Below are 14265 nucleotides of genomic sequence, written 5' to 3'. Positions count from 1 at the left end.
TGGAGTTGATTTATTTATTTCGTTTTCCCTTTAAGAATTTGTTTAATGCAGCATCCAAATGTTTATAGGTGTGTTTTGGGTTGTTTTAAATTAAAAGATATATAATTAATATATCAGAGTTGTTTGTTGGGGTGGTGATTAGATGAGATCTGTGGGGACGTCACAATCGTACTGCATTGTGGGACATATAGGTGCCTGAAGTGTACATATTAAGTAGACTCGGTCAAAATCGAGGGAACGAGGGTCTGTCCATCCATATAAACTTCCCTCGTCCACTTAACGAAGTGGAACGCACTTCAAAATGGCGGCAGGGATTCCCCCGAGGGGAAGTTCGCAAGTGTGTGTCTAAAAGTGGACTGGAACGCAGCCATGGTCTCTAAACCCTGGTCAGAGCCTGACTCCACCCACTGGCAATATTTGAAAAATGCTGGAAAACTGCAGTAGCCACCGTTCAACCTGAAGAGGGCAGCACTCAGATGTTTTTACACCCTGTCTTGTAGAATTAAAACACTTTATACACAAATGTTAAAAAAATGTACTTGAATCAATGAACAGCATTAATAAAGCCCCAGTCTTACTGATCATTAACTAAAAAAAAGTTGTTTTAGGGTTTCCTATTAAATGAAACTAGAAGGAAATGTCTATATAGTAAATGGTTCATATAGTAAAATATGAACAAATGAGAAAAGAAAAATAACAATCACATTTAAATTTAAAATGTGATCAATTATGAAAATGTTTAACATTCAGAATATCTTAAATGTAATGAAATACTTTCATTGAATATGAAGGAAACACAATAACTAGTATCGCTTACCCCAAAGCATCTCGCACAACTTACTCTGCAATTTAATAGTTTATGGTTCATTTTTAGCCAAATAATGAACAGTTTTATACACTGATATATATTTAGACCTGGATAAGTTTGAGTATTAAAAAGTACTTTTAATTGATTAATGCAAGTGCTCATTTTTTTGTTGACCATCAGCCAAAAATAACACCCTTTCCAGATAAGAAAGATCTTCTGCAAAGTGTCATTGTTCCTCATACATGTGAAAAACAGTCTTGTTTTAAAATATGTACAATTTAAAAGAAATTGTAAGAGTTTCCCTTCCACCAAGATTTGTTTCCTTCAGAAAAAGCAGAAACGAAGACGAGCAAAATGAGGTGTCAAATTTTTATTAGTATTAAGTTTAACATTAAAACTTTTTTGGGTTATGTGCAAAGTATAAATCATTCCAACTCATGTTGAACTGGTAGACATTTTAGTAAATTGAAACGATCTTTACATAATTCTTCCGTCGTCTATTACACCCAACACCTCAGCAATCCCTAAATGACATAAAAGCTACACATTTTATTAGTCTGCATTTTGTTTCGGATAATTGTTTAGGAAAACTGATGTTTAACATCCTCTAGATTTGTATTTCTTGACTATAGGACGTGTTTAAGCAGTGTATTAACTTACAGCAGAGCGAAACATTTCATTTAAAATAAAAATCTAGACAAAAGTGGAACTAGTACAAAAATCAATTCTATGTGTATTCTTACATGTAATTATTGGCCATATATCACAAATCTCTAGTCAAATATATTTTCCAGTATTTAATCTGGTATCTGTGACAGTTCACAGTTTATATGCACACTAAACATTTTAGTGCATCTTTTAATGATTTCATCGTACACTTATCCTCTGTGATTCCTTCCCTCTCCCATGGTCAATTTGGTACTAGTTATTCTGTCATACATGATCCCACACACCCTGTTGGAGACTTTAAACTCCCCGCTTAACAAAAACCCAGACAAAGAAAAAACATTTACTAAGAGAGAGAGAGAAAGAGAGAGAGATAAACTGGTCCAAATGTTTGCCTAAACACAAATAATTCTACGAGTAATATTGCTCTTTGCGTTCATTCACATTCTCTCTCTCTGTAATAATGATTGTTGCTATACAGAGAAACAAATCTTAGAGCACCACACACTCCCGCGCACACAAACAAACGGGGGAAAACAGGAAGAGGCTTAATGGAAGGAGAGGAAGGGTCAGAGTGGAATTTGTCAAAAGTGGTTTATCTTGTTACCCAGCTGCCTTTTCCACACTACGGCTCACAGATCAGCGTCTCCACAACAAACTTGTTCTCAAAGTGGAGAATCTTGTGGCAGTTGATGGCCTCTCGCTTCTGGATACCTGAAAAAAAAAAAAAAACAACAAAATGGCATGTGAATTGATGTGTCTGGTTTCAGAGCTAAATAATTCAAAAAAATCTGTGAACACATTGTAAAGTAAGTGTGTGTGTGTGTGTGTATATAAGTTGAATGATTTTTCATGGTTTTAAAAGAAGTCTCTTCTCGCCAAGGCTGCATTTGATACAAGTAAACCGTAATATTCTGAAATATTATTACCACAATCTGAAAATTTCTATTTATTTCAAATGTATTCCTGTGATGGCAAAGCTGAATTTTCAGCATCATTACTCACATGATCCTTCAGAAATCATTCTAATATACATTTTATTTCAGGATTTGTTGATGAATTGAAAGTTGAAATAAAACAGCACAAAATCATAGAGAGAGAAATCTTTTGCAACATTACAGATGTGCTTCTTTGCTAAATAGATATTCATTTCTTATAAAAAAAAAAATTATAATAATTGCTGACCCCATACACACACATTAGTGACCAAAAGTGATGTCCAGCCAAGGAAACAATTAACATTCACCCTTAAAAATGTGTTAAAGATTTTATAAGTACAAAGAAATGATGTATTATTAACTGATTATGTTGTAGTTAATTATGCCTTTTCCTGTGAGCTTTTAGTTTTTCTAAGTCATTTTTTGCATAGTAAAAAACCATGCAGCTGTAGTTTGCCAAATAATTTAGTCAGACAAATACCTTAACCAAGTTTAGTGTTTCCCTTTTATTTAAAAAATATAAAATATTTTCCACATATATTGATGGTTTAATAAAACATGCATCATTAGAAACAAATATCCCCTCCGGACATCACTTTTAGCCACTACTGTATTAAAGCCAAAATTGTTAAAAGGTTAATAAATGGTAAAAAAAAAAGCCCCCCAAAAAAAGAAGAAAAATTGGCAATAAGCAATTACTCTACAAGATTGTGATTAGCCTAAAAACAATGGGACTCTCGCCACAAGTATAGGTGGAAAGTTAATGTGTTTACCAAAAACGGTCTCTCTGCGCTCCAGTTTGTACGTGTCTCTTCCTCTGCAGAGTCCGTAGATGAAGAAACCCAGCTGATCCACATGCTCTACCTTCCCAGTCACTATCATCTGTTCACGCACCAGGTAAGACTGCGGCAGGTATGTTCCAGCCTGCAAACACACACCCAGAGTTACACCAAACCTTTTTCACAACAAAAATGAACCATCACTGAACTTACTTAAGCTGGACTATGACGCTATTTTCTTCTGGAAACAAACTGTGTTGCATTATTTTCCTGTTAGTTCTGCAAAGCTGCTTTGAAACGATCTCTATTGTAAAAAGCTCCATATAAATAAAGGTGACTTGACACTTTCACATGCTTGCTAAGCACTGCCAGTTAACCACACAGACAGGATTTCTGCTCATTGTTCAAATGTCTACGTAGGCAGCTCACTAAGTTAAGGCCGACTTTACCGAAGCTCTGTTTTTGTTGTTACCTTAATGTTGACCAGGAGCTCCAGGAAGTCTTTGGGCGGCATCACAACAGAAGTGTTGAGAGGAATGACGTAGCATTTGTTAAGACGCAGATCCAGATAGGCCGTCAGTCTCTAAGAGCAAAGAAGGAAAACCAGCGTGTTACTATTTTGGTACAAGTAGTTTATTTTTGGGAATCTGATGGGAAACAGGCAACGTGTCTCTCCTGGAATTGTGTGTGCACGTATGGCTTGGTGAAGGACACAGGGTTTACAGATTAACATTGGCTCTCACCCTGTTGAAGTCATGAACGATGTCAGCAGGGTCACTGTCACTGAACTTGGGCACTGGGATATTAATGAACTCCACCCCCTCGTCCTCCAGAACCCTGACTCTCTCCTCAATCCTCTTGGATGCGGCTGGCAAATCCATCTCGTTTTCCTCTTGGCTGTCCTGCATCTTGTAGTTTTCCTCACGGTAGTTCACCCCACAGAAATACATCCTCTCCTCCTGAACACCATCATTAGGAATAGACACATTCTGTACCATGATCAACAAGACACATCATTCTCTGATTGTATCAGTATGTTTAAGAACTTTAAGAACTTTTTAAAGTTTGCACCAATTTTGTAACCAAAGTTTTTTTTTTTTTTTAAAGATATAGTTAATTGAATAGTAAGGTTTTAACATCACATCAAGCATTCAGTTGAATAAACAATTGAACAATCAAGACATGTTTTTAAACAATTTTTTCATGTAATAGCAGAAATCAAATCACTGAAACTGTTAGGACTTTTTACTGCATTAAATTTAAGGATATGACAGATTTACATTTTAATTCTGATGGAACTTGTTCTCTCACCTCTATGAAGTAATACCTGTACAGGTAAGCTCCGCCCACAACCACACCTGACAGAATCAGGGCCAGACCCAGACACATGCACCAGCACCAGGCCCTGGACTGCTGCCTGACACGCAGAACATCTTCCACATCCTACACACACACACACACAAAGAAAACATTTATTATTTGCCCCTAGTAAAAATCATGTTTCTTTAAGCAGTTGATAACATACATGCTACATTTACATTTCATTTATAGTTAGCCTTGGTGTAAAACATATTCCATATAAATTGTTTTTGAATATATATGGGCTCAGAGTTCACGCACTATTTCAAGACCAATGAAAGTGGAAAGTGGAAAGTGAAAGTGACATGACGTAAAGGCCAAGTATGGCAACCCATTTTGTCCTCTGCATTTAACCCATCCAAGTTGGTGCACACACACACACCCTGGCACCCGAGTCGTGGGCAGCTATTTTTACTGTGGCGCCCGGGGAGCGATTGGGGGTAAGGTGCCTTGCTCAAGGTCACCTCAGTCATGAGAATCAAACCCGCAACCTTCGGGTTACCAGTCTGACTCCCTAACCATTAGGTCACGACTGCACCCAATGTGTTCAGGAACAACCGTTTTAGTTTTTGTTTCCAAATGATAACAATTTTCCCACAGACCCCTGTCAGTACTGTGCATGTGTTTATTTGTCTTAAACGAGAGAGTTTTCTTCGATTGTACATGAGAGTGTGTTTAGCCTGGGTGTGGCTTTGTGCAAAACAATTGCATTGTGCACAACAGATACTGGGAAATTTCCAACCTCCCTCCAGAGACCAACAGGAACAAACATACTGCATGATGCAAATGAACAAAACATTAGCTGACACAGTGACTGATGAACAAGGATGAAAGTGAAAACAAATCAGACTGAATATGACGACAATTTGGCACCAAATCTTCTTGGTCAGACTCATTTGTTGTTGTTGTTGTTGGTCACATTTTTCACATAAAAAATAATGAGAGCAAAAAAAGATAAACGAGCTAAGCTTTCCTGTGTTTACAACAGCCATCATAATGTAGACTCCAGGGAAATTATGAGCAACAAAAGTGGGTAAATTTCATCTGGAAATGTCTATAATATACATGCAGGTTTGCAGGTTTGTTTACAAGTGATACTTTTCCCATGACAGTGCTGCAATTTAAAGGAGTCTAGTCATCATTATCTCTCCTTTTGTTCAGTAAACACCAGCCTTATGATCTTGCACATATATATTTAATATTTGAGATTAGGTCTAGACTATTTGAAAATGATTAGGGTTGAAAAAAACGCTAATCAATGATCTAATAAACTAATGTATTAATGTTATGTTTGTTAAAATTTTATGAAAAGGAAAAACTTTTGCATTCCCCCAAGAAACTTTGAATTTACTTGCAAAACATTTGCATTCCCTTGCAAAAACTCCAAGAAACTTTGTGTTCGCTCCCAAACAACTCAAAAGTTTTGCGAGCGAACGCAAAGTTTCTTAGGGGAACACAAAATTAGGGGTGATTTCAAAAACTGATATTCTAAAGTGTTAGATTTCTTAAACTTCACTGTACTAAAAGTTATTGACATGTTAGAGTGTTATTAATCACAATAATAATATTGGGTTGACTAAAATGTGTAGTAAAAACTATTTTTTTTCTTCTAGACCTATTAATCTGTCTGCCATGCAGTCAAATAAGAATAGTAACACAAAACAGGAAACTACAATCAAATCTATGCATATATCGAATCAACATTTGATTCAAAATCGAAAAAATGTTTTATCATCGAATCGTGTGGTACCAACAATTCCCAACCCCTAATCACAATGTCCCTTCAGGGGCTCCTTAATTATCAAAATAACAGCTAGTTACAAATATTTGCACTAGGATGGTATTATGGATAACACCAGTTTCACTTTAGCTTTTAAATTCACTATCACACATACTCTGCGTATAGGGAGCATATTTTACAAGATATGTTGCTCAGGATCTGTTGCGCACCAGATCCTCCGTCGTCATCCTGTCAGTCATCTCTCCCTACTCTCGTTACGTGATAAGTGAAATATGACTCCTGCTGCTTGTCCTGTAGCCTATATGGAGCAGAGCAGACGCTTTCAGTTTATATTTGTAGCGTCTGTTGTCCAACTGAACTAAATAGGCTAGTTTTATTGATATAAAAAAAGCAAAATAAGCCTTTATGAATGCTGATTAAGCAAACATTTGAAGCTATATTCAAATGATCTTCTACTGAAAATAGTTTGACTTTGAAGTTAGGCATAATCTAGGACACCAACCCAAGCTTTAATTATCTGTGAGGCCGAAACATATGCACAGTGCACAACATGCAATGCAGACAAAAGCATCCTAATTAGGGCTGGGTATCGATACAGACGTCCCGATTCTGATTCTCAATTCGATTCAATGAATCCAATGATTCAATTTTCACTGGCCCCACCACAAAAAAAGGTTGTTTTTCTGTTTGTTTTTTACATTTTTTTTATTCAGTGAAGAGAAGTGAGAGATTTTCTTTGTCTTTTGTAGTTTGATTAACATTAAAAACACAGACAGCAGGAATATTATACACAATGCACAGATCCAATATACTGATACACATGCGTTCTTTCTCTACGGTTTGTTCACTTAAAGGAGAACTCCGGTCAATTTTAACATTGAGCTAATTTTTTTGTAAATTTGGAGTGCTGTCAATACAGAGAACAACGACAAAAATCGGTGTTGCCTACACCGTGTTATCCTCTTTTTAAAATTTGCACCCTGTTGACTTCAATGGGGCAAGTTTTAAACCTGCTTTTAGCCTCTTAACATCCTTGATGTGTCATTACAAGTGCACCAGCCATGTGAGTGATTCCTTCAGAGTGAACGCGGGTGAATCTGACTGCAGTAGATGTGAAAGATATGAATAAAAATGATGTTTATTCAGCCAGCGCACATACCTGTATTTACATCCTGTTTTCGGTTGAAGTCCACAGTAGTCGATTGCAGAGTTCACGCGCATAGGTTTAGTACGTACGATCATGCGCCCGAACTCGACAATCGACTACTGTGGACTTCGACCGAAAACAGGAAGAAAATACAGGTATGTGCGCTGGCTGAAATAACATCATTTTTATTCATATCTTTCACATCTACTGCAGTCAGATTCACCCGCGTTCACTCACAATGGCTGGGCACTTGTAATGACACATCAAGGATGTTAAGAGGCTAAAAGCAGGTTTAAAACTTGCCCCATTGAAGTCAACAGGGTGCAAACTTTAAAAAGAGGATAACACGGTGTAGGCAACATCGATTTTTGTCGTTGTTCTCTGTACTGACAGCACTCCAAATTTACAAAAAAATGAGCTCAATGTTAAAATTGACCGGAGTTCTCCTTTAAGGCAACTAGGTTTGCTTGGATCCTCGCAAAGGCGTGCATTTTGAGATTAAACTGTGTGAATTTGTCCGTTTAAGCGAAGGGAGACGTGAAAGAGAATTCATTTTATTATTTGCACGCACAGCCATGTGCGCTTTGGATGTGTGCACAGACAAAACTTCTCACAGTTTTTTTTGCCCAGCCCTAATCCTAATTCAATGATTATGTTAATTTTTGCAATTATTGCATTCGATCCAAATGCAATTATACGATGTCCTACCTGCCAGTCAACACATGTATTTTCATACCACAATTCATTATTATTGTAATGTACTGTGCTTTGACACAAGGAAATTTAACACCATCTCTTGTGACGCTTTGCAGACTCTGCGCGTTCATGTGTTTTGAAGGAGGGTGGGATCTTACCCTTTCAAAGCTAGCTTTCTTTTGCTAGCCTCTCTGAAATTGCCTTCCCTGCCTTAAAATCCATTACTCATTACATTTTATTTTAGATTTCAATTCTTTTATCCATTCAACTACACGCACAGATTAATATCTTATAGTCATGTGACGTTCTGTTTGCATGAATGAACTTGCTGAAACAAAAGGCTTCAGAGATTCACTCTTTCACATTTACACAAACACACCTGTTTCAAATACACTCCGCCTCACCCTCGCACACACACAGACACACACTGCAGATTACGGCTTAGCCCTAACAGAGACGGTCTTTGTTTAAATAACCAGAGCCTTCAGGAGTTTTACCGAGGGACAAAAGATGGCTGTTTCTGGTAGTCTGCTCCAGCCACAAGTTCAGTGAGGCTTTGATCACCTGTGTGACAGAGGATTTCAGACCACACAGCACGGTCTTAACAGATTACTTCACGATGAACTGATACCTTTTAACCGCTTTAGATAAGTATCAGTGTCTCTGATTACCAGAAAAGTTTAAAGGAGCATTGCCCCATGCATGAATCCTTCTACCATAAGACTTATGCCTACTAAAACACTCCTTTCCATCTTCACAGCATTAGTGCCACTGAGACAAGGCTGCACCATTGGTCTGATCACGGTGGATGTGTTACAGCAGACACAACAGTGTCTTATGAATGATTCACGACCTCTTCGTCTTCTTCATTATCAACCCAATTCGCACACTAGGCGCTGACTCATCCTCGGTGGCAGATGATTATCGTGTTTGACGAACACAACCAGCCAGACGGTTCACGCATATGAGTGGGAGCTGGTCTCACACTTACGAAAAATCTCCCACGATAATCTGGCTAAACAAGCCATTTCCTCTTCCTGACTTTACTATGTTTACGGCTGCAACAGAAAGTGCAAGGGACAAAACTAGACATGTTTACACATCAAAATGACACTTATTTAAATGCAAAACATAATCTTAAATGTTTTTGGTTGATTTACAACAACGCAATGGCTGCACAGACATGCACCAGGCTGCTAAAAGCATGTAAAAGTGCAGTGCATGATCAATGCAAGCTTTGTGCGTATATATCCTGGTGTTTGTGTTGGACTGTCGGCCATTTTCCTGTAAGCTCAAAGCTGTCTGATTCTCACTCTCACACACACACACACTGAAACAAGGCAGGAGATGGCTTCCCTCTACATACACAAAAAACATAACTGTCAGACAAAAATAATCTTATAATCCTCACAAAGCTCAGACAAACTAGGCGTTTCAGTCACATAATCTAAATAACGTCTTATATCGATTAGAACACCTGTTTTTGTCACTTTGTTGTTTTTTCGCAACAACAACAAAAAAAAACTCCTTTCTTTTTTTCTTTATGTTGACATATGTTTATCGATACACGGATCGCTACTAAGCCAAAGTAAAACGTTATAAAGAATTTTATGGATAACAACAACGTTGTTTTTAATCACTTTAGCCGGTTAGCGTTTGTGCTAACAAAACTCACCACATCTTGAGGGATCAAAGCTTCATCCTTCTCCTCCTTTTTTAAATCCTTCTGTCCGAGAGCGGAGTTGAAAGCGAGTTTCACCATGTTGCGTAACTGTTGTTATTTTTTTGTCTATGCCTTTTTCACCTAACTATGGAGAGCTCGACGACCTCTCTGTACACAGCACTGCCTCACAACTTGCTGTGGCGCATTTAGCCCCGGATTCAGACTGTATATACATCAGTGAACGGGAAGGGGGCGCTGTTTCCACCAACCTTTTAATAAAGTAGAAAATATACCTGTAATGAATGTAATGCCTACATGAAAAGCATGAGGTATAATATAATATAATATAATATAATATAATATAATATAATATAATATAATATAATATAATATAATATAATATAATATAATATAATATAATATAATAATCCGTTTAGGGCATGGTTTAAAAAAAAATAAAAAAAAAAGACTGTCCAACCCAACATAATAAAACAAGCAGGTAATGTTTATGTGGAAATAATATGTTATGAAATCCTTGCAGTAAGATTACAAATGAAAAGGGTGTTGTCTGATAGGAAGTTCTGGGAACGGTTAAAGTAAGTTATGATGACATATTGGTAACACTTTACAATAAGATTACATTCATTATTAATATAGGTTTATACTGTAAATATACATTTTTCATTGTTAATTCATACTTGCTTATAATTTTAACTATATACAACCTGAAATGTTAAAATGTATATGTAGAAATTAATTTTCAACCAAATTATTAAATGCTGTAAAAGTATTGCTCTTGTTAGTTCATGATTCCTAATGTACTCACTAATGTTAACAAAGTACACCTTATTGTAAACTGTTACCTAAATATTTTAGTGTAACTTTATCCATGACAAATGCTCTATAGACACTTTACCTGCGTGACGGAATAAATAAATGACTGATAAGCCTTAATAGCCTTGATATAATTTAGTACACGTGTGTTCAATAAAATCATTACTTGGAATAGGCTATTGACAAGCTGGAATGATATTCAGTAATGAATTATCCATAACAGTCAATCTGGAAGTACAGCATGTCCATCTTACTACTTAAGGTCAGGGCACAAGCTCAAAATGAGCAAGAAAAGGCCTAAGGTGAGTTCAGTTCACCTGGACCTGAATCAGATAAAGCCAGGGAGTGATCAGATTGATTTCTTAATTACAGAAAATCCCTTTTAACCCTCTCTGAATGGCTGGAAGTCCTGCTGTCTAAGGTTGGCCAATGGCAAGAACAGCTGCTCTTCTGGTGGAAAATCCTCCCAGCGCCTCCATGTCCAACCTGAAAAACAAATAACTTATGAATCTGACTCTTTTAGTGTAATACTGCAGCAATATTCAGATGTGTTTGCTTGACATTTAGGAACTTTAAGATATAGTCTAATAATTAAAAATGACTCACTAATTCTTCGGTATTATCTACAATGATTTAACAACACATTAAATGATGTGTAATACTAAATTAACTCATTTCTATTGAAAAGGTCACTACTTACTCATAACATAAAAATGCAAGCATTGTTTTATACAATGCATGGCTACATGTAAACATTGAGTAAATCTACAGTTAGGTTTGCTGCCAGTTATATGTAGCTATTCTGCCCTAAAAAAACCCATTTAGAGTTTTTCAGATTTTAGATTTAGATTTAGTAACATTTAACGAAACGTATATTTCCATATCTGAATTTCAGGTCCGGAGCTTCCACACAGTGATACAAACAGTAACAATGGCGTCGGTTTTACCGTATTGATTTGAGCTTGAGTCCTTATACTTTGGAAGTGCATGCAAAGTGGATTTACTTTTGCGGCACAGAAAATAGCATGTTCTCGATAAGTGTCGATAACACTTATCAAACTACAGTGTTTGAGGGCGGGTCAAGGTAGACATTGTTCACGGTCAGCCAATAAAGACCATAAGCTGGTATTATGCAAATTTGTTACAAACTTACGTGGGCTTGTGCAGGAAATAAGGCTGGAATTACTGACGACTCGTTTCAACAGTTCAGAATCGGTTCTTTATTTTGGGAGACAATGGCTGTGTCTGAAATTCACCCCTATACTCTTAAATAGGGCACTATTTGAGGGGACAGCCATTTGTAGTGGGGTCCGAAACCATGGTGGACATTATCGAGTGCACTCATTTTATCCCATAATGCACTGCAATAACGAGTGTACAACTGATGTACACTCAGCTAGAGCAGGGTTTCTCAACTCTGGCCTTCGAGGTCCACTTTCCTGCAGAGTTTGGCTTTAAACCTAATCACACACACCTGAACAAGCTAGGTCAAGGTCTTCAGGATTACTAGACAGTTATGGGCAGTTGAGGTTGAGCTAAATTCTCCAAGACAGGGGACCTCGAGGGCCAGAGTTGAGAACCCCTGGGCCAGAGAATACCCATAATACACGCCAGAAGATGGCGCCTTCAATCATCCATCCAACAATTTTCCAAACCGCTGGGTACAGTGTAATATCATTCAAGTATGAATTGATTGAGAAATTGATTTTTGTCAACACAGCTAATAACACATCTAATCGAACACAGCAAATAACTCCATTTATCAAGCACTTTGATCTTTAAATCTTTACATTAATATTTTACAAACAGCTATATATTACACACTACATTAAATGTAATATCAGAAAAAAGGGGCACTTTAAATAATAGTTTGTCTAACATATCTAATGTTTTTAATAACAAAAACATGCATTTAAGCCTTTAATTATTGTAACTATATTAGAAAAAAGTTTTAATACTTGCTCAAAACTACTAAAACATGTTGTAATGGTGACTGCCAAGTTGGCGTGAGACAGACAATAGTCTCTCACATGACAGATTTTCATCACGATCATTATAAATGATCTGTGGGCGGGCCATCTGGGGCTGAGACTACACAGGCTATAACACATTCAAAGAAACAATTTACCTTCATTTTTCTTTGGCTCCAGATTAACTGGTTCGGCTGAGAAAGACCTGTCCAGTTCTCCCTGCATGAAGATTGTGATATAATGGTAGTTTTCTTCCAGTCTGATGGAGTTGACGACGGATACAAAGCGAATGTTCTTCAGACGGACACCAGCTTCCTCCATCACCTCTCTCTGGGCACACTGCTCCCACGTTTCTCTGATAAGTGAAATTCATTTGCAAGCAACCCATGTGGATAAATGCATTAGCACAAAAGAAAACATAAAGTTAACATGAATAAGCAGGAATTATAAAGGAACATAAATGTCTTTCTAATTTGATACTGTGATGTGTTCGCTTAACATTAGTCCAGTCCAGTAAACTCACCCGAATTCAATGTGACCTCCTGGTAATTGGTATGTGCCTTTCCCAACTATAGTTTTTCTTTTTCCTAACAGGACACATCCTGGTTTGGAGGAGTCTGTCACAAGAACCCCAAGTCCCACTCCAGGACGTTTGAGGAGGGGTTTCTCATTTTGAACAGCCTCAGACATTGAATTTAAACTGTAATGAAACACACTAACTGAATTTAAACTGCAGTGAAACACACTAACTGTTATATAGCTGTAGTGCAAACATTTTGTCAGTTGAATCTCTACAATAAATTTATTCTGATTTCTGAAGGATCACGTGACCATGAAGACTGCAGTATTATCTGCTAAAAATGCAGCTTTGCTGTCACAGGGATAGCATTAAAAACATTTAAAAATAGGAATTATCCCACACATTTGAACTTATTAGTGTAAACAATCACTATTTTTTTTTGTATTTTACAGAGTAAAATTGTGCTTTTTTAAATTTAGACATCAAGATATCTTGAGAAAAGGATGGAAGATACATGAATGTGTACAAATGACTGATAATCATGCACAATTAAAATGATGGATATTATAGATTCTTTGGATATTATTGTTGTCTTTATGTGATAAAAGCCATACCTAGAAACTTAAGTAGATGAAGGTGGATGAAAAATTAATAGATCTGCTTAATTGTCACATGTAATTTTTGAATGAATCAGGTCAATAATTCAATAACTTGTCATAACACACAAAAAGACACTCAAGTGCTGCCATCTACTGGCGTAAGAATGTAAACGGCAGAAAGAGTCGTGAGAGCGGACTGAAAAGATTCGAGTCACTGATATGATTCAAACCTAGTGAGAGAATTAAGAGCACGTGCAATGCTGGGTATCGTCATGAGCATTAAGCAACACTGCTTTAGAGCAAACCACATCATAGTCTAAACTTACCTATCTTACTTAGTAGATAAATCTCGTAATATAGCATGTGTTTTACGACCTGGCTCGTGACGTTCGTGGTCTGTGAGATGTACAAATGGTATCAAATCATCTTTATTCCCAAAAGAAATCAGATCTTTGTCACAGTCAATCAACACACATCATAAACTGATTTGAAAAGCTTTGGCTCATGTCATGAGGAAGGAAATAACCAGGCGCGATTCTCGAAGC

The 14265-nt window shown here is 37.0% G+C and overlaps 2 protein-coding genes across 5 annotated transcripts in view; both read right to left on the bottom strand.

Moving 5' to 3' along the window:
- Positions 1-10048, bottom strand: part of LOC307166414 (integral membrane protein 2B-like) — a 53909-nt gene extending 43861 nt beyond the window's left edge. For 2 of the 4 annotated variants that reach the window (XM_079884761.1, XM_079884762.1), the window contains exons 1-2: positions 9810-10006; positions 4503-4634 (exon numbers count right to left, since the gene is read on the bottom strand). In XM_079884761.1, coding sequence (XP_079740887.1) covers positions 4503-4634; positions 9810-9896 — 219 coding nt within the window. In that variant the 5' untranslated portion in view covers positions 9897-10006. Of the gene's footprint in view, positions 1-1163; positions 2189-3185; positions 3337-3663; positions 3775-3934; positions 4181-4502; positions 4635-9809 lie in introns of those variants that run through there. The other 2 variants (XM_079884764.1, XM_079884763.1) reach the window with 2 other exon arrangements.
- Positions 10049-10282: 234 nt separating this feature from the next.
- On the bottom strand, positions 10283-14258 carry nudt15 (nudix (nucleoside diphosphate linked moiety X)-type motif 15). Its single transcript, XM_079884770.1, has 4 exons — positions 14047-14258; positions 13125-13301; positions 12760-12956; positions 10283-11117 (listed from the first exon to the last, which is right to left on the bottom strand). Exons 2-4 carry the CDS (start codon positions 13289-13291, stop codon positions 11014-11016), a joined length of 468 nt encoding a protein of 155 aa, XP_079740896.1. The 5' UTR covers positions 13292-13301; positions 14047-14258; the 3' UTR covers positions 10283-11013.
- Between the last annotated feature and the right edge of the window lie 7 nt (positions 14259-14265).

Source organism: Squalius cephalus, assembly GCF_949319135.1.
Source record: "Squalius cephalus genome assembly, chromosome: 10".
NCBI lineage: Eukaryota > Metazoa > Chordata > Actinopteri > Cypriniformes > Leuciscidae > Squalius > Squalius cephalus.
This window is presented reverse-complemented; position numbering and strand designations above follow the sequence as displayed.